The following is a 24615-nucleotide window of genomic DNA, read 5'->3' as shown; positions in this document are numbered from 1 at the left end:
TGCTACTTGCGGTGAGAATGGAGCGGTTTGCTTAACTCATGAGAATGAAGGGTTGAACTAAGGATAAATCATATCACAATAGTGTGAACACCATCTCACTGTATCCAATGATTTCTTTCAAAAAGGCAGCACCATTGGCCCTGAACCATCCATCCAGCTGCTTGAGGAGTTTGGGCAGGTGTCAAGACATAGGACGACCTAGACCAAAACATGTGCATTTCAAATAGCCCTCAATGATGCTGAAACGGTACATTGGACCTTTATAATATCACATGGGAACAACATATGTTCCGTTATCTTGGGATAAATAATTATCATAAAGATGTAGGTGTTAGAAAAAGGGCATCTGAGTAATGTCCTAAGGTCATTGAAGCGAACAACGGACTTATGGAGATTGTTTAAATTGCTGATTATGGCCCACCTTTCACTATTCCTAAATGGTAATCCTTCCAACCTTACTATATATTTTTTTGTAAACTTACTAGTTTGTATACCGGTCTGCCAGTTCAGTGATTTAGACTCCTTACTCAGGGACCTGAATTGGGATAGCCAGCAATAGAGTTCCACTAAGTGGCCACACCACCCATTACGGAAAATGGCTTGGTATGCCCAGATTAGGGTACACACAGAAAATATCCAGTAACACAAGGTTTAAATCTACTCATGTTTTTTACACAAATACTCCAACAAACCAGACTACACAGAGATTAAAGAAGATAATAGGAAAAGAATCTATGACATTTCGACAATATGACTTACTGCATGCAGCATTTTTCCACATGGTCAGGGATTGCCCCACATTGCCGACTACTGTGAAAAGATCAACATGCATCTTGAGAGAAGATTGGACAAAACACAATTAGATACCCCAGATGTATCCTGGGGTTGTTTCAGAGACCTAAATCGAGGAAGACTGGTAGTAGAGTCCTGAACCTTGCCTGTGTGTGGTAGCTAAGAGAGAAATAGCAATGACATGGAGGGCAAGGGAGGAATTGCGTTCTAAGTGGCTAATGAAGTCAAGAAATTAGCAATGTTAGAAAAGTATTGTGTTCGGGGGGGGGGGAAAAGACATAGGGAAGATGAACGTCCATTGGCTGATCAGTGGGGAAAGGTTTAAATCATATTTGAGATCTTTTCATGGTTAAAATAGAGGGGATGGGTGGGATGGAATTTTATTATTCCTGTATATTTGTGGAAGTATTGAAGCATTTAAGCAACTATGGTGACCCGATATCGACAAAGGAGCGAGCCTGAAACAATGTGAAAGACAGCGAATCTGACCACTGGAATTATTCTGAATAAGGACTAGCTGAGCCACAGATTATTTTCATTGTATTGATTATGTTTAATACCTGTGGAGGACAATGTTTAACACATGGAGAAGTTGTGAAATTAAACATATTAAAAATGTGTGCGATGCGGAGTAAAAACATACATGGCCATGCAATGTGCTAGGTGTTAAAACGTAAACTCGAAGATTTTGTTTTTAAAGAATGACCGGTGTGTCAATAAGTTAAAACTACACAACAGTATACACTATAATCGCTTAGCCATGAACATATGATAAAAATCATATTTGAATGAAAACAGTCATGGAATTGAACCTTGCAGCTCATTTTCTGTAACGCACCTTAACTTAGCCAAGATCAAACTGTTTAGTAAAGTATATAAATCAAGTCTGCATTACATGACTGCTAGCTCTAAGGGTCATAACTTTCCCACTGCACCATATTTTGGGATTTGCATGCTGTCCACCTAAAGTAATAGCCAAAGTGTGGTAGATTCTCTTATCACCAATTTTTGTATCAAACACTTTCAGCTCTTTGCCCAATTTTAAGGACTCTCGATCTTCCCAAAAATACAGAATTAGCTTTAAGAAGAGATTGCATTATTTGGTCACATGGGGGAGCAGGGGTTGAAAGCCACACGTAGTTCCAGAGATTCCGATTTGCCCTTTAGTCCACAACAAAAGGTGTGGGTGATTCTGATGGAGAAGATAATTGATGATCCTCACCAGCTTAGAGCTCTAATCTCATTTTAAATATGGTGTTATCACCATATTTGGAAAAGAGGTAAATCTGAGATTAGATGTTTGGTCTTACAGTTTCATGACTAAAATTTACCAATTGGACCACATCTGGGGGGGCGGGGGGCTAGGTTTAACCACCCCAGCAATTTACCCACCTTGATGAGCGTCCCGTCATGGTTTATTAGCTCCCACTATATGAATTGTACTTCTGAGTGTTTCCAATGGTTGCAATTGAGCCGAATAAAGAAAGGAAATTGTGAGGTATTTTCTGTGGATCATGAGGCCATAGGCGATTACTAGATACCGCCTATGGTGATCAGTGCTGCTTACCAAGGGTGTCTCAGGGTTAATTACATTCCCAATTGGATAACCAAATGAATCCTTTTGTGCACCCAACTCTCAAGGGTAGTGATAGCAAGCTGGCAAGGCTTATTGCAGTGTGTGTGTGTGGGGGGGGGGGGGGGGGGGGTTGTGGATTTATAACTCAAATAGTGTAATACACAGAATTCTAGGTTTATAAGACGTTCCCGATTTGGACATTCCTGGATCTTCAATGTCTTTCCTGGCAAATCATTATGTTCCCATGCCGAATTAATTTGGAGCACTCATCAGCTTTCAATTTAAGTGCCAGCTACTGTGCATCAAGGTTGCATTTAATTTCCCTCATTTTAATACTATCCAAATGCTAGTGTAGGTTCCCAAGTGCCTTTCTACCATCCAAATTCTGTGCTGGTGAGCATTACCAATTAACTCATGCAGTACTTCAGTAACTTCAACATTGTAATTCTACTACTATGTTTATAGCATGGCCAAGTTGTTTTGGTTTCAAAAACCTGGCCACACTGCGGTAATCACAATCAAACTCAATGTCTGATGAATGCTACAACCTTTAACAAAACTCGTAGCAATTTAGACAGGTGGTATGAAAAGAAGTGGTACACATCTCAAACTGAACAAATTCTGAGGGCCACACTGTAGGTGGGTGAACCACTCAAACCGGATGCCTGGCTCTGGCTCAACTTGAGGTCTATTTAGTACCGCGGGCCAAGATTTAAAAGGAGCCCTACTGGCTACAAATGCCAACCGTGAAAAGGAGAAAGGGGTTCTTATCCTGGCCATGACTTCCTATCCCGTAAAATCCTAGGCAAATTTCCCTGTGTAAAAAGGATGTAACCTACTTTTTGTTTATTGTCAAGTGCTTGTAAGTCCTTTGAAAGGTTTGCGCTATGTAAGCCGGTCAAAAATAAAAGTGGATTCTACCTGTCACTCACTCTCTAATCTCATTCTCCAAGAATTTAGGACAAAGCACTAACATTTGATGTCAGAAAGAGATATACATCTAGGCCCAGAGCAGTTGACCATTTCTCAATTGCGAGTCGCAAATTGCGAGTTGCAAATTGAAATGTACAACAGTGTCAGAGACACTGATTACATTTCCCAATGGGGTCCCAAATATGAGGTTCATGAATATTAACGAGCCACTCGCAATTTGAGACCCCATTGGGAATGGCTGGACATCCCAGGAATGGTGGCCGGCTGGGCTCAGCAGAAGGAAAACGGGGTGCATTTAAAAAAAAAAAAAAAAACCTGAAACGTTTTTGTTTCAATTATTAAGGGCAGGTAGTGGTCCCCTGGATCACTGCCTGCCGTTAAAAAATATTTAATGGGCAGTCACAAAAAGGAAGGGGTCACTTGGTGACCCCTTCCCATTTGCGACTGCATTACCACCCTCTTGAAGTGTGTTTTGCGACCAAAACATTGGTACATGGCTTGTGACTCGCCATTAGGAAGGGAACGCTCCTTCCTAAAAGTGTGCCGCAAAACACTATTTTTCGAGTCGCGAATTATTTGTGACTAGCAAAATAGTGATTGTACATAGCCCTAACAGAATTAGCATGCGCAAACGGGTCGCAAACCCGTTTGTGCATGCTAATCCTCGTTGTACATCTGGGCCCTAGTGGCTTAATTGCAGTGTGAGAAACTGGAAAATCTGTGCTCAACTGCAGCTTCCTCGATTGTCCAATTGTGTGATCGTTAGAAATGGGGGTCTCTAGTTGGCAAGGGTGTGAACCTTTGTCCAAGTAGGGACCCTTCCTTCTAGTCAGGACAAGGGAGTTACACTGCTAAAATAACCCCTGCTCACCCCATTGGTAGCTTGGCACGAGTAGTCAGGCTTATCTTAGAGGCAGTGTGTAAAGCATTTACACATAACTAACAGTAACACTGTGAAGGCACTACAAAAGGACACCACACCAGTTAAGAAAAAAACAAGCCCAAAAATGATAAAGAATCCACAATACAGTACTTATAAAACAGATACTTTGCAAGATGTTTTCTAAAATGTAGAACTCCCTCAAAAACACTGTTCGGTAACAGTATGTTTCTCGTAGCGGCTTACACGGAGGTGAGAGCCGGTTGTGGCAACCGTCGCGGTTGCGTAGCAAAATGCGGGCGGTGCAGGGAGCAGTGTCCTCTCAATGTGGTGCAAGCAGTGGCTCAGTGACAATCGTCCAAACTGCGTCGGTGAGACCAAGGCTTAGGGTGCAGGGAGAGACAGTGCTGTCAGGTTGTGGGCAGGCGACAGAGCCGGTTTGCGGGAGCTGGCATCGGTTGGCCCTAGACTGCTGTGTGGGACGAGGCGGTGCGTCATGAAACTTTACGAACGGTGCCCCCATCCACGAAGCGGTCACTGGTGTCGAGTCCGCAGCAGCGACAGCGTCAGTGAGACCAGGATGGCGAAGTGAAGCGAGGCGGTGCGGACTGCGTGCCCACAGGTCACGGTGCAAGCAGCAGTGGCGTCGGTCGTCGTCGTTGAGACCAGGGTTGTGGTGCGAGATGAGGATGGTGCGGTCTGCGGAGCCGTCAGGAGACAGAGCCAGCGATGGAGTCGGTTGCGGTTCCCTTCTCTGTGGCAACTGAAACAGCGGTTCCAGAAGCGGTACCCAGAGGCTGATGAAGTCTTTGCAGTCCCTGAGACTTCAGAATAGGAGGCCAGCTCGATTTCAGGCCCTTGGAGATACTCAGCTCAAGTAAAGAAAGTTCAGTCCAGTCCTTTCACTGCCCAAGGCAGAAGTAGCAATTGCAGGCAAACCCAAAAAACCAAAAGCATAGCAAAGGGGCAGTACTCCTCCTGACAGCTCTTCCAGCTCTTCTTCTTGGCAGGTTCCTTGATTCCATGACTTCTAAAAGTCTGGGGTCTGGGCCCCTCTTTTTAAACCCAAAAATGCTTTGTTCTCTGAAGGCAGAGAGTGTCTGCACCCAGCCAAAACACGTTCTGTGGGGCACTCTGCAGGTGCACAACAACATGCATTGTCAGTGTGAGCCCTGGTTCCAGACACACCACAGGGGGGTGATGCCATCATTGTGGAAGGCAGGCACAGCCCTATTCAGGTGCAGGTGCTAATCTTCCCACCAACCCAAATGCAGACCAGGCCTATTCAGCCCAGTCCTGACTCATCAGGCTCTCTGGAGCCACTGCCCCCCTCCAGCCCCTGTCACCCAAAGCAAGACATCTAATACACAAACCTAGCAGAGGCATACTGGATAGCTAAGCAAGAAAATGCCTAGTTTCTAAAAGGAGTATTTTCAAACAACGAATGTAAAATCCCCCTCACAATAAGATGCATTGTAACATTCAGAGTTCAGGCATATCAAAATTAATTTTCCCACCTTGTTCCCAGGGGTAGTTATGTTTATATGATGTTATAAACAAACCCCCATATTTCTTTACCAATCTTCCAGTGGTCCCTCCCCGCTCCTTCTTTCGTGGGCTAAATGCCCTCCATGTCACATAAATCTGGGGAACGGGGCTGAGCCGAATAGCCCTGGCCAAACCACAGCCGCCTATAGATCAGGGAGGTCTAGGTGCACCCTCCCTTCGAGGCGTGCTTCCTGGCAGCCCAGTTGCAATGGGATTTGCGTTGGACCGCTGGTTGAGCAATGACGAAAACGTACACAATGGCAGGACAGATTACAGTCCAAACCATACACTGTATGCTACTGCCAGGTGCTAAGCCCATTCAAGACTGCCCTCTCCAGATGACAGTGGCGTGTACATGTTTAAAAAGCATATACACAATGAGCCACACCACCCGTATGTACTCCCCCATACAAACACTGGTAAGCTTTCCCAGAGGACGAACGCATTACACAGAAGGTGCATTGCGCATATGGACTGAAGATGCAGTTACTGAAACAGGCGCCCTGTTTGTGAATTGGCAGCTGAAGACATTCGCCGAACTTGCCACCAATACCGACCTTCCCAACGGGCAATTTCTCACATAGACAACTATTGACAGATTGCCGCCGAATGTGGCATGCAATAGACACGGAGCCACCCACACATCCAGTACTATATGCAGTCTTACAGATGGATCCGGGACGACATTTATTGACATGGCTATACAAAGCAGCGCGGGCACTGGGTGTGATCACCCTCACCCCTCTCCGAGAGAAATGGGAGGAAGTATTCCAGAGGCCCCTCCACGATAAAGGGAACAAGCCCTGGAGGTCCCAAAAATGGTGTCCCGAAACTACAGCTTCAAAAACATACAATACCATATTTCACATCATGCGTATCTCACCCCTGAACACCTCCAGCGCTATTACCCAGACACGCGCTTTACCTGTCCTAGATGCCCGTCCTTCATCCACATGTTTTGGGACTACCCGACACTCCACTCATACTGGGCCACGATTCATGCCATCCTACTGGAGATACAGAAAGTATACTGTTCCTAATTACGAGAAGAGGGAAAACTAGGGGAACCGGTTTTGCGTTGTCATGGAATGTAGGAGGACGGTGATTCCTCCTCTTGGAATTTGGAGCCCTCACACACCCCGCTGGGTGTCATGTTTCATCATAGGGCTGCTCCTTGTCAGGTCAGCGATGCAATACCAGGCGGGCTCTCCTATGATTTGGTGCTGTGTGGTTGAGGGGCCTAACCAGTTTAGATGAATGAGTGGAGGTGTGTAACCTGAAGGAAGTTTAAAAGAGGTTTGGAAGTACCAACGAAAACAATTTTAATCAATAGGTCTCCCAACCTGATTAAAAGAAACAACTGCACATGTCTGAGGTTATGTCTCAGGGCGCTCTATTGTGTGGTCAACAATTTTCTCGCCTAGTACTCAATCAATCTGGTGGCGATTCGGAATTTGTGATTCACGAGCAATGTGAAGTTCAGAATTTCTTCCGCAATGTACTCAAGGCCTTCTTTCATGAGACACCAACGCCTGAGACAAGTGATTCAGGTTTACGCAACCCTTCGACTTTCACTCCCTACAGTAGTATGATTCCTAATGAGGTGCTCACCTTTGTACAGGCTGTACTTAAAGACTTAGTAAAGAGCACAACCCCAAGACACTTTTGCAATATCTCTACAGCAGAATTGACAGCTTTGCTAATGACACGACCATCACTTTTAAACAAGCTGACAAAGGTGGAGCAAACGTGATCATGTCTACCTTAGACTATGACACGGAATGCCAGAGGCAACTCAGTAACCGCCAATACTTTACACCGATTGTCAGTAGCCCAATGACACGACTGACCAAGACCATTACAGCTATGGTCTTTACAGCAGAAAGCCAGGGCTGGTTGAGCAAAAAGGAGGCAGACTTCCTTATTAAAAAAGATCCTACAGTGCTCTATTTTAACATCTTGCCGAAAATATACAAAGTCACCTCACCTGTCCCGCGCAGAGCCATAGTCTGGGGAATTGACTCACTACTCGAGCCATTGTCCACATTTTGTGACCATTTTCTACAGCCGCAAGTCAAACAACCCCCCTCCTTCTTGAAGGATACGGCTGACGTTTTATGTCTTATTACAGAGATTCAACAGACTAATGACATCAACCTGTTGGTTACCCTTGATGTGGAGGCCCACTATACCAAGATCCCCCAGAGAGCCACATTGGGTGTGATAGAGGAGGTCTTCAACAGAACCAACTGGGACTCTTCCACCCCAAACAGTTTTGTCCTTGAATGTGCAACACTCGCATTCACGGCCAACTTTACCACCAAGCCCAGGGTACTTCCATGGGTAGTACCATTGCGAGTGTAGCCTGTTTATACAAGGCAGCTTTTGAAGAGAATTGAAACTTCAATTACTCAAACCCCTACCGCACTAATTTTCTCCTGTGGAAGAGGTTTATTGATGATATTGTCATTTTTTGGTCAGGAGACTTGAGGACCTGCGAAGAATTCTGCATCTGGATTAATACCTTGAACCCCTACCTGAGGTTCACCAGTTCTATATCTCACTCGGAGATCCCTTTCCTTGACCTCATCATCAAACTTGAAGATGGAAATCTAAGCACAACTATCTATAGAAAACCTACCGACCGCAATAGCCTGTTGGTGTTTAGTAGCCATCATCCACAAGCAATAAAGGAGAACCTACCTTTTGGTCAATTTTTGAGGCTGCGAAGAAATTGTGGCAGCTTAGAGGACTTAAAAATGAGTCAAATCTGCTGGCTAACAATTTGAGCAGACGTGAATACCCACAACGCAACATTGCACTCTCTAAAAAACAGAGCTAGGAATAATAACCGCGAGGCTCTACTCAAACATTGAGAGAAAGGAAAAACAGACACTCTCAAATGTGTAACCACCTATACACCTGATTCCAACAGAATCAGGAACATGATCAAAAAACATTGGGGTATATTGAAAACATGGTCCCTGGAGCTTGATATTCTAGATTTGCATTTAAGCGCACGAAAAATCTCAAAGATATGCTAATACATTGAAGACCTAAGCCACAGAAAGTGGCTTCACAAAGGCAATTGTGGTACTTGCCGCCAGTTCAGGACCACTTCCCTTGCAGGACTTGCACAGTATGTGCATTTACCGAAGTGACTAAAACAATACTTTTCTCAAACTCCTTCACATGGGGAACTACGCGGTCACACGAACTGAAATACATCCAATTGCATCTATATATTTACCTGCCCATGTGACCTCAGGTATATAGGTATGACCGCTAGACCAGTGAAAACGCGCACCACGGAACACCGCAGTAATTTCCGGTGTCAAAAACTTAACACAAAAATGTGTACACATTTTAACCTATTGTAGCATTCACCTGACTCCCTATGATAGGTAATACTAGAGGCACATCCCAAGATTAGTAAAGGGGCCCTGTTTATGAAAGAACAGGGATGGGTCTACCGTCTGTCAACCAATACACAAGGATTGAATGAGGAAATTCCTTGGAGAACACTTAAACACTTGACACTCACAGAGGCCAATAATGTAGAATCCTTATTCAATTTACAATATACACACTAACATCTTAGCATGTATGAGCAAGGGTTAGATAACCCCTCAACCATGGAGATCACCATGACTCCTTTTGACACCTTGTAGGTTTATCACATACCGAGTGTGCTCTGTTATGATCATACAGTAACCCACAGGAAATATCTTTGAGTTTTGGTACATTTGACCTAACCTCACCATGACTACCTATGACATCTTGGAGATTAATCACATACTGAGTGCACTCTGCTATCATAATTTTACCTAACCTCTTTAAATATGGCTTGGCTAATGGATTGCAACTTCTTTTTAATTCAATATAGGGCAACATGTGAGTTATCGCCACTAGACTTAGTTGGAGCAAAATGGCAACTCCACACCACTCCAATATGGTGGTTCCCGTGATCAGGATTTTAGGTCATCCAAGATGGCCCTCACTGAATACCGGTTTCCCTCCTATGACTTTAGAGGTCTAGTGCGGACTGAGAGTCAACCGGACGTTTCCCACCAATTCAGGCTGAGTCACTTCCAGTATTTAAACAGGTCCACAAATCTTCCCAGTACCTCCTGTTCCCGGCAGAAGTGGGTAGGTCAGAGAGCTTGTTGCTGATTCAGCAAACAGGAGTACCTCGTGTCGATAACACTGTGCTTCTCGGGGTACACTTTGCCCAGAGCCTTCGCAATTCTCCTTAATGTTGGGGTTTTCTTAGCTACTCTGCAACACGCAAGCTCATCTAACTTTAGTTTGGTTTTCATTTTGCACAGTTTACCGAAACAACAAGAGCTTTTGCACACTTAGCGGGGACCCATTATCTATGCAATTGCTGTACCACACCAAACAACCTTTGGGTCCCCCGCCACAGACCAAATGTTTCTAGACTATTGTAACCTGACATGTGGCATTTACACAGATATCTGTCCGGACAGTGTGAGAAGTTGGCCTGGTATATGCTGACCACTAATTATAGTGGGCACCTTGTATCAGTCCAAACAACCCTTATTGATGATTAGGTTAAAGACAACCTTTATTGAAAGCTATCCTAGTGGTAGCTATGGAGAGCTGCCTTCAGGCTACGTTTCAAAGGAATGTAAAGCAGCTTGTTTTACCAGATCAGAACCTCCTGAATGACCAAATGAAAGGAGAACCACACAAGAGATATATAAAATATATGTATTTATTACTAAACACTCTCTACTAACCTCTTTATGAGATTAGAGCACAAAGCACACAATATTAAATCACTAGAACCACAGTAAATAGCACAATACACAGTGGGATCCAGGTGGAGGCCAAACCATATACTAAGAAAGTGGTATAACAACCATGACTTGACTAGACGCAGTGCCTAGAGCACGTAGAATCGCTGGGACCCCACGGAACCACCCCAAGTAGTGCGACAGGGGACCCACGGAGGACGGGTGCAGTGTGAGAACACAGAAGCGAGCTCCATACAACTCTATGGGAAAGTCGCGGTTGGAATTTTAAAAATTAAGGACACTTCGGAGAGGACGTTGAGCAAACCCTTTCAAGCATAGAAGGTTCTAAGGCCAGCACCCATGTGAGTACTGGAGTACCCGTGTTACCTATCCAAGGGGAGCCGGGTGCATAGGTGTCAAGTGATGTTGGAAACCTTTGTCGTTTTCAATGGCATAATGCGGAACAGTGCTGTTGCCGGGAAGATGACAAGTGTCCGGTGGTATCTAAGCCTGGATTGGAGGTGAGAAGAACCTGAAAGCAGAGGGGACAGAGTCTGGGTCACTTCAGGGTGACCAGGGGCTCGGTAGACGAATACCCACCAATGTCAGGTGTTTTAGGTGAGATGACGCGATGCTTGACTCTGCAGCCACAGGGACCAGGAGACGACGACCACCACCACCACCAAAGTCCGGGGGTGAGTTGTCCCACAAAGGATGTCGAATGCTGGGGGTTCAGTTTCCGCACTGAACACCAACAAGCCTTGGCAAGTGCAACCCATGCAGTAAGAGGAAATAAGCTTCCGTGAGGACCAGCAAGGTCCTGGGGACTCTCCACGCAACGAAGAGTAAGGGCATGTTTGGAGCAACCAGGGAAGCCCACCCACGGAATAACAAAGTTACCTTCACAGCGACTCACAGGCCAACGGACCAGGGATAGAAAAGGTACTTCGAGCTGAATCACACAATACCAGCCCATGGAACACTCGTGGAGTGTAGGCCGGAAATCTTCAGTGAAATTACTGCTTGGGGTCAGGACTACAAGTAGCCCAAAGCACAGTATCAGGGATCGCCGAAAAGCATATGCTGCTGCAAAAGTACATGGTGCACAGGGGTTCGGGTTGCACGGTCCCCACGAGGGATACAGGCCTCAGAATTGCTGAGAGCACAGATCAACATTAGAGACCCCGGGAACCCACCTCCTGTGTGCAGAAATCTTCAGAGTCCTCAGGAGCTCGGGAGATGCAAACCGGTCAGATGCGTTTTAGGTGCCTGCTTTGCAGGACAGTAACTCCTTTACTCCAAGGGAGATTCTTCAGTCGTCCAGTGTCGTGCAGATCATCGAAGTACTTGGTTTCTGAAGCAGAGTTTAGTCCAGGTAAAATCTAAAGTCCTGTAGTCAGGTGTTCCAACTTTATACCCAAGGAAGGGGTAGGACAAACTCTGGGGACCCACCTTTGGAGGGTCAGGACAGAGGGGTGTCCAAACACCAATGTCCTTTGTTCAGTTTCGCACCAGAGCAGGAGCAAATGGCTCCTGTAACCAGTTTGAGCTGAACGATGCACAGGGACACCAAATGTGCCCCCAGTGCAGACATCAAAGCACTCTCAGAGTGCACCAACCCAGCCCCAATACACTAAAGCCTGTCTGGGAGGTGGTTACACCTCCCTGTGACAGGAAGCCTATTGTCAAGCCTTCCCCTACTCGAGCTTGGCTCAGCAGCAGGAGGGCAGACTCGTGTCTGTGGCTGGAAGCATCCATTTTGTGATGCCCAGGTCAAGAATGCTGGTACCGGGCGTACCGGTGTGTCACATATGTCCCTTTAGGAGGGTGGAATCATCTGGCGGGGAGGTATGATTCCAAGGTGTTTGACCCCAAACACAACATGTTTCCAAGCAGCCATTTTAAAGTTAGCATTTACCGCGAGGTTATAATGCACTTAAATATATATGGTTGGCTGCATCACAAGCAATCCCGGAGAATAGGTTCCGAAGGCTGCAGAGGGGTTCTGCTCATGCGTGGGTACCCTCTCACATAAAACCCAGCACCCTGCCTTCAGGATTGATAAGGCCTGTCATAGGGGTGACTGATAGGTTTATACGTGCAGTGATATAGGATAGATATAGGGAACCTATATCTAAGTAAGGGGTGCATGCCCCACCTTACACAGGCTACAGTAGCAGATGTGTGGTATAATTTTGAATGGTCTCTCATGGGTGGCATAATATATGCTGCAGCCCCTGGGATGCCTCTGGGGTACCTATGCACTGGGTACATAGTATACCCTATACTAGGGACTTATACCCAGGGGTAGCTACGTTTATAAGATGTTATAAACAAACTCCCCATTCTTTCCTATGGGAGCAGGTAGACTAGCAAAAGTGAAAAACAAAATTGGCAGTATTTCACTATCAGGACATGCCACACACATCAGGGCATGTCCTACCTTTCACATACAATGCACCCTGCCCACAGGGGTACCTTGGGCCTACCCTAGGGGTGACTAACACTTATAAAATGGGAAGGTTAGAGACTGGCAAGTGTGTGCACTTGCCTCGTCGACATGGCAGTCCAGACTGCACTCAGGCTCTGGAATGGCAGGCCAAAGTTACATTTACAGGCTGCTTGTGTGGGTGGCACAATCCAGTGCTGCAGCCCACTAGCAGCATTTGACTTACAGGCCCTGGCACACTGAGTGCACTTTATTAGGGACTGACAGGTAAATCAAATATGCCAACCATGGAAACACCAATCCATAACACAATTTACAACAGGAGCTCTTGCACTTGCACACTGATCAGCAGTGAGAAAGTGCGTAGAGACACTAAGCCAGCAAAAACAGAGTCAAAACCGGGAGGACAGAAAGCAAAAAGTCAGGGGAAACACGCCAAAGGATGCCAAGTCTAACAGTGATCCTAAGTAAATAATTTCTCACCAAGCTCCCTCTTTGTTAACTATCACATATCAGGGCATCGTCAAATATGAGTTTGGGTTTGAGCTGTGCAAAGACCTCTCATATTTGATTTAGTAAACTATAATATTATGGGTTTAATAAGAATATAGGTCATATATAGGGTACACATGGCAACTGACTTGCCTTTTACTTCACTAGCAACACTGGCATCATGGCTGAGATAGTAATGTTACTCAGTTTCAGTTTAAAGACTAGCACATTTAAAAAAAATAAGTAATCTGATGTACCAAGGTGTAACGTTTCTGTGTAGTAAAAAAATATATTTTTTGGATTTGATAACACATTACTATATTCTATCATATTATGTGTTGCATGATTTACAGGATATATATTTTCAGGGCTCGGCTTGTGCTCTAAGGGTCCAATTTGGCTCGGCTCTTCCCGTGAATTTGTGAAGGTCGCCCATCTCTAGGCCCCACAGGAGCAAAGCATCCTGAAAAGTTGCCCATTCGCTCATGCAATAGAAAAGCAAGATGCCCACAAGAGAAATGCAGAGGCAGATCAGATTACATATTTGCAATGGTCAAAGTGGGCGGGATCGGCAGGGCATGTCGTGCCCCTACTTTTTTAATTTAATAGAATCTGTTCCCCTATTATTTTTTTAATAATGCGTTCCAGGGCGGCAGAAATAGCCATGGCCTACAGAAAAGGCTTGCTGTTTGGGGACAGGTTGGTGGGCATAGAAGGAAAAGGACTCTTGTCTTTTCCTTCTTGCCCAGAGAAGGCAAGGACAGTGTCCACTTCTCCTGCTCTACTGCTGTCAGCTGCGCCCCTTCTCTTTCTTCTTTTTATTCTTTCACTTTCTGTCTCTATCTCGCTCCTCCTCACTTGCTGAAAAACGTGAATTCAAGTACCAGCTCTTACCCTCTTTTTCCTCTATTCTTTCCCCTGTCAAAAAGATTTTAAAAAAGAAAATATTTTGATGGAAATGTCATCTTTCTCTGACATTTTTCTACTGCAAAGTGCAGCCTTGGAACTGAGAAAAAAATAAGGTTAAAAGTACGAAAATTAAATAACTAAATAAAGCAAGACAGAGTGGCCACAAAGTGGCCAGATTGGTTTTATTCACACCCAAACACAATAGCGCCACTTCACCGTTTCCCAGAGAAGCGCTACTTTCGTTTTCTCGCCTTTCTTTGGACAGAATTGTCTTCCCCAGGTAGGGAAGTGGACCATTCCTAGAGGTACTGCAATACCTGGTTGATCCGTGGAGTGGGAAACGTTTAAAGTGATCTTTATCAGCTGTTTTCCCTATTTTAGTTTATAAAATGTGTTCCGTGGCTCAGTGGTCAGGGATGTGGTCCTTTTACACCTTACATCTTACTTTTTGTAAGGTTATAAGCAATGGACATTGGAACGGATTCCATCCGGGCCTTGTAGTCACATCCTTAACTTTTAAGGCAAAATCACTCATTGATTTCTGAATGAGTGTAAAAGTGTAAAGGTAACCATGTGGTTCCTGCTTACATTTCACATGCTTTACTTAATCTTGTATTCCCTATGAGGATTTTCTTTTTCCAGGATGTTGTTACTTTTTTTTATCCCCAGGCAACATATTACTCTTGTCAAGTGCATAATTTGAATTGAGTCACTTCCAAGTGTTTATAGCAGGGCACAATAGAGTTGTATGTTGAAAGGCAGTGTGCGCTTCTCTCAGTGGGGTAGTATGGTGTTCAGTGGGGGAGAGTTTGTGGCAGTAGGGAAAGAGCTGCAAATTTGGTACTGGGGAACCAGGTTCAGCCTTCATTACCAGTCCGCCAGACAACTCTCCTGAGGGAGCACATTCCCATGTCTTAGCACTAGCAGGTGGATCCTAGCGGTGGCAAGTGTGGGTTAACCTTGAAGGCCAGTCCGCCACAACACACATTGAAGTTCACCTCCAGTCTTGCACCAGGTCCACGAAGCAGCACACCCTAGAGCAAAAGTGACTGTCATTGAGTACACAGGACCCTTGAGGCCAGTCCGCCTCACGCATTGGTACCTCCATTGGCCTTGTTTCAGCAGTAGTAGAGCAACTCACAGGGGATCAGCAATGCAGGATTTGCACGCACATCAAACTAAGGGACATATTTGCAAGACCCTATTGCCACTATAACATCACTTTTGTTTACATTGTGGTGGCGGTACGGGCTTCACCTTATTTACAATGTAGTGTTGCGCCATTTAACTAACGTGGCCTAATGCTGCCTTGTAAATAAGGCACCCTTTCACTCTATACTTAGCGTGAAAGGCGAAGCAGTTGGTGTTGCTATAGGAATTCCTTTACAACACCCATTGATTTTGATGCTGCCCTATATTTACATGGTCTTACCCTGGCGAAGTGAGGAGAAATACTTTATTTCTTTTTGTTTTTGCGGTTTCTATGTGTGCTGCACTGTGCATCACACATATAAATAGCAAAATGCCATTGATTGTTTATGTGCAGGAAGGTGTCCCTTCCTGCACATACATAATCTAAAAAAATATGTACAATGGTGCAAGAGTGCCTGTGTTGGTGCTAGCAACTGCAATTAGCACCAGCTCAGGGTGAAACCAGGGCGGCACAGTATTCTTGTAAATAAGGTGCAGCCCTGCGTTTCTGAAGTGGCTGAGTGCAGCGTTAAGCCAACAACCGGCTATGTCACTTTATTGTGAATATGCAGTTTGCAAAATTTGCGGTCTCTCTGCTTCACGCACAAACGCTTTTTACATGTGCTGTCTGCTTTGGGACCACTGGAATTCTATGGCAGGACAGGAGGCTCAGATTATGCTTTCTCGATTTCTTTACTACAAACAGCAGCCAATAGGAACACAGTAAAGAAACAAAAAACTACAACTCCCATGAACACGTAGATAACCATAGAGAGCATATCCCTATATAAAGAACCATAGAGGGCAAGACTTCCTCTTTCTTCGCAGCCAGTTAAGTCCCTTTCTACATTTGATATACTTTTGCATGTTTGCTGTGTATTTCTTGCATTGTATATTTGCACCGCTACTTGCCGTCTTCCAATGCTTTCATTGCTCATACTGGCGCTGCTGTTTTCATTGCGCTGCTGTTTCATGGCTTCGTGTCTGCTTCTGCCTCCGGTTTGCGTGCATTTGTTGCGGTGTTTTCACGGATGGTGAGCGCGTGGTCGCCTCTCCTCACTACTCGGGCGCTTTGTGCCCGCGTTGCTCTGTCAGTGGAGTGGGACGGGGACTCAGGAGGTCGCGCGTTGCTCCACATCCGGGGAATAGGCTCGGCTGACGCGCATGCGCGTTTGCTTTGTTTACACTCCGTATTATTCGCGGAGCCCTGACACGCTGAGAGGCGGCGTTTTTTCCTCATCCCCGGCCCACTTGCCTACCGGAGAGTCCCCAGTGACGCCCTTTCTCTGCATATTTAATAGAATTGGGCTGTATAATCTTTAGAGGCGGTGCCTAGAGTGGCTGTCTGTGGCAAGCCTGTCCCTCCACGTTTTACTGCATCTGTTTGAGCTGAGTGTTACTCTGCCTGTCTGGCTTGCTTGGGGTGGTCACTCCCCCGGACTGGGTCAATTTTTTGTTCTACAATTGACATTTGACCTTTGTTTTCTTCTACTGTGGGCATTATTGTTATTATTATTATTGTTACCTCAATATTCTTTCCTCATTTGGGCTTGGCTTCCATTAATCATGGCTGGCTATGAGGATTCTGAAGATTATTGTTATGATGAGGTGCCTGAGGACTCTTTTGAATACAATCTAGTTGACGCCCTTGACCAGGGGGTGCAACATTCAGTCAATACTGCGCTGGTCCGCGCTATTGGGCCATTGAAGCGTCTTTTGACTGATTACGCTCAGCAGCAGGGTTGGGTGCCTTCTACCTCTGGTAAAAAAATCCTCTAAGTCCCCCAAAAACCCGCATAAGTCTGATTTTGTTTGGTTGGCCAAGTCTTTGTCTGCCCCCACTGTTTCCACACGGTCTCATCTGCCTCCGCCAGACACTGATGATTCCTCCTCCTCTTCTTCCGATCCCTCTGGCCCCCCCCCCCCCTGCTAAAAAGTCCAGAAAGGAGCATTTTGTGGACGCTTCTTCTCATCCGCCTGTCCTCACCTTCGATCCCACTGACATCATTCACCCTAATTCGAAGTCTTGGCTCCCTGCACCTGAGGTTGCGGACTATATACAGGCACACATCCGTGCACCTTTTGACCAGGAGGTGCGCTCGCGTCTCCGTTCTGAGTGTCCCCGCCCGGAGTTGGCGGATAAGCTAGCGGACACCCCGTAGGTGGATCCCACTATCTTAACCTACCTAAAGAAATTCACCAAGGATCCCAAGAAAGGCATTGACCGGTCTTGGCGCCTATGTCAGGACAAATTGCTGGATCTCCTTGGCCCCCTTACCAAAATTTTGGATATAGGCTACCAGGCTCAGGGGTCGGCGTCTGGCATCGATCCCGATGAACTTATTGGCTGGGCCGAACGGGCTATTTGTCAACTGGGGAATGCGAATTGTGCTCTGTCCACCGAGCGTCGGCGCTCCATCTTGTTGAAGATGGACCCCAGATTGGCTGAGCTCGCAACGTCTGAGTCGGGGCCCCTTGCCCAGGGTCTCCTTTTTGGTCAACCTTTTCTAAAAGAGTTGACGACGTTTGTGGCCACCTTCAGCGGCCTGGAAAGGGCGCAATCCTCACTACGCAGGGCATTCCGCCCGGTTTTTGGCAGGGCCGGACGTTCCCAGGGACGTTCGTTCGCCCGTGGTTCTGGACAGCAGCGTGGCCAGCAGTCCCAGCAGGGAGGTGGACATCAACAGTCTTTCTATTCCGGAAACAAATCTACATTCTACCCCTCCCGTAAAGGTCGTGGTCAAGCCAACAAAGGAGGCTATGGTGGAAACAAGGGAGGTCGCCAGGATTTCTCCTCTAGAGGTGAGCTTGATTCCCTACGACAGTGTTGTTCTGGGGGGCAGGGTGCAATATTTTCTGCAAAATTGGCGCACGATCTCAAACGATGCTTGGATATTACAGACAGTTCAAGGGTATCACATCGAATTTTATCACCCTCCCCTTCAAAGTCACGTCCCTTCTCCCCTTGTTTTTTCCCCAACTAGATCGGAACGTAATTTCCAAGGAAATCGAGTCTCTTCTGCTCAAGGGGCCCATTGTGCGGACTTCCCTGCATCCTCAGGGGTTCATCAGCAATGTGTTTCTGGTGAAGAAGAAGGGAGGAGGTTCTCGCCTTGTGCTCAATCTCAAGGAGTTCAACAACGGAGTGGTCTATCGCCACTTCAAGATGGAGGGCATCCATCTTCTCAGGGATCTCCTTCGCAAGGGCGACTGGATGGTTCGCCTGGATTTGAAGGACGCTTACTTGTCCATCCCCATCTTTCCGCCTCATCGCCGCTTTCTTCAGTTCCTCTGGTCAGAGGAGTGGTTCGAGTACACGGTTCTCCCGTTCGGTCTCTCGTCCGCTCCGTGGTGCTTCACGAAGCTCCTGAGACCAGTCATGGAATCGTTGAGGGCGCGCGGGGTGCGTCTGATCGTGTATCTGGACGACATTTTGTTGATGGCTCAGTGTCCGGTACTTCTACAGTCCCATTTGACATGGACGATCGATCTGTTGCAGTCTCTCGGATTTCTAGTGAATCCTCAAAAATCTCATTTACATCCCACTCAGTCGATCGAGTTCCTGGGTTTCCTAGTCGACTCAATCTCTTGCCAACTGCTCTTACCCTCCCAGAAAGTCCGGTCTATCAAGAGGGAGTTGAAGTTACTGTTGTCCACACAAAATGTATCTTTACGATCGATCGCTCGGATTGTCGGACTGTTGGCCTCATCCATTCAAGCGATCTTTCCAGGTCCCTTGCATTATCGAGCCCTGCAACGTCTCAAGATCAGGCATTTACAGAAGGGTCTTCGGTATTCCGACCTTGTTCCTCTGTCACCAGACGCGAGGTCAGAGATGCAGTGGTGGCTCCACCACATGGAGGCTTGGAACGGGAAGGCCCTGTTCGGCTCGACTCCGGATGTAGTGCTGGAGACGGATGCGAGTCTTTGGGGCTGGGGAGCCCGATGCGGGGATGTGACGACGGGCGGCCGTTGGTCACAGGACGAACTACACCTTCACATCAATTGTCTGGAGCTTCTGGCGGGATCGTTTGGGATCCGCAGCCTTGCTCCTCAGGCTACCAGTTGTTGCATACTGCTCCGCATGGACAACATCTCTGCGGTGCGGTATGTGAAAAAACTGGGGGGTACGAGATCGAAGCTTTTGGCCGAGATTGCGAAGGACTTCTGCCTTCAGAGGAAGATCACTCTTATTGCAGAGTATCTTCCGGGTCGCCAGAACCAGGTGGCCGACTTGAACTCTCGCCATCTGCTGGATTTCAGCGATTGGCGGCTTCACCCCCGAGTTTTTCGGAACATGTCTCGCCTTTGGGGTCGGCCTTGGATCGATCTGTTTGCATCTCGCCTCAATGCCCAATTGCCCAGGTTTTACAGCTGGCGTCCGGATCCGGAGGCTCTGGCCACGGATGCCTTTCTTCAGACTTGGCCCCCTCACCTTTGCTATGCGTTTCCCCCGTTCGCGATGATTCCGCGACTCCTGGCACGAGCAAAGCACTTCCAGTCGGAGATGATTCTCATTGCTCCTCTTTGGAGGGCTCAGGCATGGTTTCCGGATCTTCTGGAGATGAGTTGCTCGACGCCTTTCCTGCTTCCACAGAAGTGGAACTTGTTGTTGGATCCTCTGCTCCGCCCGCATCCTCTGGTACTGTCCGGTCAGCTCCGGCTGGTTGCGTGGCGCCGTTCGGGGACCGCTGGCAAATCCCTGGCTTATCTGGAGACGCTTCGCGATTTATCGCTGAGGCTTGGGCCCCCAACACGCGCAAGCGTTATGCATCAGCTTGGCGGCGATGGTGTGGTTGGTGTTCTGAACGGAACTTGGATCCCGCTTCGGCGGATGTTGCTTTAGTGGTTAATTTTCTTGCCTCCATAGCTTCTTCTGGTTCTGCCTACAGGACAGTCAATTCCTTTCGCTCCGCTGTGTCTGCGGGCCACGATTTTGTTGACGGAAAACCTATCGGGGAGCATCCCTTGGTTTCTAAATTGCTTCGTGGTATTCGGCTGCTTAAACCGCCTTGTCCAAAGTATGTGGCTCTTTGGGATGTCTCCATTGTCTTACGTTTTTTGGAGGCTTGGCCTCCCAACTCTTCCTTGTCTCGCAAGCAACTTTCAGCGAAGTTGACAATGCTCCTTTGTTTAGTGTCTTGTAAACGCATTTCGGATGTCCGAGCATTAGACATCGCAGGGCGTTCTTTTTCTCCGGACGGAGTCACTTTTACAATTTCCCGACGCACCAAAACTAACATGTCGTCTGTGACTTACCCGGCTTTTCCTCAGAACCCACAGTTATGTGTAGTCCAATGCATAAAGGATTATGAGGTAAGTACTGCTCCTTTTCGTCAAGACTTGTCTGGGCAGTTGTTGATTGCTTTGCAAAAACCCTTTCGGCCTGTAGCGCCAGCTACCCTGGCCCGTTGGGTACGTTGGCTCATGTCTGAGGCAGGTATTGATGTCTCCATTTTCGGGGCGCATTCCGCTCGGGGTGCCATGGCCTCTAAGGCTTTTACTGTTGGTGTGAGTTTGTCGGACATTATGAAGGCCGCTGATTGGTCTTCCGATACTGTGTTTAAAACCTTCTATTTCAAACCCATTGTGGACATTGCTTCTGTGGTGGTGAACCAGCTTTGAACAAGCATAATCTGAGCCTCCTGTCCTGCCATAGAATTAAAAATTTGCAAACATTCGTGACAAGAATTTTCAATTCTATTAAGGACACGGAGGCGAGGATTATCCCACCCAAATGTAATTTACTGCATGTATCATGTATTTTCTCATTGTTATGACTTTATGACATGTTTTCTTGCACTATTTCCCTACTCTTTTGTATTTTACCTTATGGTACTGGGATAGTGTATTACGACTCTGATTTTCTTTTAGGTTCTGACCAGAAGTGAACTTCAGTGGGTTTCTCCTGCATCGGTCCCGGTCTTTCGGCTTCTGGACCTGTGGAGTTCTGCCTTGTCCAGTATCCTGTTCCTTGTTTTCATTTGGATTGTCGCCTGATGCTCCTTCTCCTGTTGCCTACGGATGTTTCCTCCAGGCTGTTCTGCGGTTCCACATGAATTGACTTTTCATTGACTTTTATTTACTGACCAAAGAAAGAGGAAGTCTTGCCCTCTATGGTTCTTTATATAGGGATATGCTCTCTATGGTTATCTACGTGTTCATGGGAGTTGTAGTTTTTCGTTTCTTTACTGTGTTCCTATTGGCTGCTGTTTGTAGTAAAGAAATCGAGAAAGCATAATCCTCGCCTCCGTATCCTTAATAGAATTGAAAATTCTTGTCACGAATGTTTGCAAATTTTTAATTATGCAGCAATGGAGGACAAAATTATGTCATAGTGGTGACTAAATTAAGCAGCACAAAAAGGCTGCAGTGTAATGTGGTGCATTTACTGATACTATTATTTTTACATTTTTGCACATACTAAGTCTCTGCAAAGATTTTGCCTCATTAGTACCAGTGTAACAAACAACTGTAGCACGAGAGAGTCGACCAGTCAACCTTTGTAAAAGGCCCTCAACTTCGCAGCAACACAAGTCACGTTTTTTGTAACTTTTGATGCGTTTGAGCTACAAACATTCTTTTAGTTAAAATCTTCAAATTGTGCAGCAGATGATGATTGGGCAAATGTGGCAGAGCCAAAGTTATGTGGAAAATATCTGCAAACTTGAATATTTTGCCATTCGTGGTTGAACTGCTCTTGTAGAAAAGGGGAGAAGTGCTAATGACAGAAACTGCATAGCTTGGAGACAAATAGCTTGTGATTGCATGTTTAAGCTTATTTGAGACATTCTGTGATTGGAAACGTTTCCAACTTAGTAAATGCACTTTCATGTCAATAACTCATTACACCATAAATAAACGTGTGTATCCACAATGGATGAATTAAATAACATAACACGCTGTAACTGGCAAGTGAAATGCCAAACATACTAAAATTTGGGATGTTTAGTGCTTTCTGGCCACACATCTAACGTCGCCAGCAGTGACCCGGTCCTCAGGTTATTCCCGCCCTCATTTCCCCTACTTTCATTCGCTCACTTCGACCCCTGCTTAAACGAAACAGGTAAAACCTAACATTCCTACAAACACCATCACCCTGCGCTGCGTCACCCCAGCCTTCCAGTCTGCGTTCTATACAAGTAGAAGCCCATTGGTCAAGCGTAGAAAGAGCAGCGCTAGCCTCCTGTTCAACCTGCGCTTTACCTTCAGCTGGCCCACCAGCTTCATGAACTGCAGCAAGTGCTTCATGCCGCACACAGGAGTTTACAGCCGCTGCGGTGCACGTTCGGGAGCTGCAACAGTGAACACACGGAAGGAGGTTTACCGGCTGCCACCCTGCCAGAAACACGACGGTGGTAGGACCCTATGAAACGCGGAGAAACGTCTCGGCTTCACGCAGTCGCAGTACCGAATCCTTTATCTCGACCCGGAAAAGTAAACACCAACGACCACAGTTAACATGTATGCTAAGACAGCTTTGCGAATACGCGCACTCACTCATTTTTATGAAAAAAATACCAATTTCGCTGCAGTTTAATATAAATGATTCTCCCACTGCCTCGAAACTGAAAGTTCACATAGGAACTGCATTTTCTTCTGTGAATTAGAAACTTTCCCACTACAATGTAGTACTCTCTTCCATTAATCACGATACACCGCTAAGCAACACGACCCTAAATCTCGGACAACACGCCATTATCAAGGCCGTATTTAAACATGCAGATCACATGACCTGTGACATATATGTGCACAAGCGTCGGGGACAGCCCCTTTTTGAAAGGGGGCTGTACAACAGTGGCGTGTGTTCGTTGACACCATAAGCATTAATTCCGAAGGGAATACATGTAGTTTTGATTGCTTCGGAACTTCTGTAAAACGCTAAATTAACAAGCATTTGCAATGCAATAGGTCGCGCATTACTGAACGTTTGAATTCTATGTCAGGACAGGAGGCTCCGATTATGCTTTCTCATTTCTTTAATGAAATGCTCAGCAGCCAATAAAAACAACCAAAAACTACATTTCCCATGAACACCAGGGAATGACCATAGAGACTACAGTATAAAGGGTCCCAACATTAGTCCGTCTTCCTCTTTCTTTGCTGCTCCGCAGCCAGTTAAGTCACTTTATCTTTACTCTCACTACATATTGTTGACTTTATTGTGATATTGTTGTGAATTTGCACTTGCCTTTGTCTTCCGCTGCTTTGTCTATTTGACGCGCGGTACTTTTGCTTGCTTGGAGCATTCCGGCTCCGTTTTCATGTGTTAGGGTTATTTCATCGTCCGTTGCGGCGTGTCCCCTGGGAGCGTGTGTTCGCCTCCCTGCGCCTGGCCGTTTGTGCCCGGTTGCCTTTGGTGGAGCGGGAGCTGGGTTGCTGGCTCGCGAGGGGAGCGCGAGCGCTCTCGAGCCGGAGTTCTCAAGCGGCAGTTCGCGCATGCGCGCTGCGTTATTTCCGGCATTGAGGGGTTTTCCACACGCCGGTTGAGTGAAGGAGCGTTCTTGAAGCGTTCACGCCCACTGCTTGTTGAACTTTCGACCCTCTTGACGCCGGGGGTCAGGAAAGGCCACCGGTTGTATCTTTTATGCATAGGCTCTGCCTAGAGTGTTTTTTGGTCTGCGCAGGCTTTTGCTCCCTCCACATTTAAATTGGTTTTGAGTGAAGGTCTAGGCCTACTCTTTTTCTAAGCCTGCATTTGGGGTTTCACGCTCCCCCTTGACTTGTGTCTAACACTCCGTATTTTGTGGTCATCTAGTGGGCTCTGAATTTTGCATTTGTGTGCAATGGCAGATTATTATGACGCAGATGATGACTACTATTATGGGGATGAGGAAGAAGGCTCTATGGAGCATCATTTGGTGGAGGAATTGGACAAGGGAGTCCAGCAGTCGGTAAATAAAGCACTGGTACGTGCAATTAATCCTCTAAAGCGTCATTTAACTATGTATGCGCAACAACAGGGATGGCTGCCTCCTTCTAAAAAGTCCACGAAGTCGCCAGTTAATCCCCATAAATCAGACTTCCAGAGACTGGCCAAGACATTGGCGGCTGAGCCTTCCAGTGCTTCTGTTCCTCATGATAC

General features: G+C 46.4%; 1 protein-coding gene across 1 annotated transcript in view; it reads right to left on the bottom strand.

Annotated features, from left to right (window-relative positions):
* The window catches only part of HDDC2 (HD domain containing 2), a 109880-nt gene extending 86952 nt beyond the window's left edge, over positions 1-22928 (bottom strand). The window contains exon 1 of the mRNA XM_078646959.1: positions 22737-22928. Coding sequence (XP_078503085.1) covers positions 22737-22781 — 45 coding nt within the window. The 5' untranslated portion in view covers positions 22782-22928. The remainder of the gene's footprint in view (positions 1-22736) is intronic.
* Positions 22929-24615: the final 1687 nt, after the last annotated feature.

The sequence above is a fragment of the Lissotriton helveticus genome, chromosome 6, assembly GCF_964261635.1.
Source record: "Lissotriton helveticus chromosome 6, aLisHel1.1, whole genome shotgun sequence".
In the NCBI taxonomy this organism is placed as follows: Eukaryota; Metazoa; Chordata; class Amphibia; order Caudata; family Salamandridae; genus Lissotriton; species Lissotriton helveticus.
The sequence above is the reverse complement of the archived record's forward strand: the minus strand, read 5'-3'. Positions and strand labels throughout refer to the sequence as shown.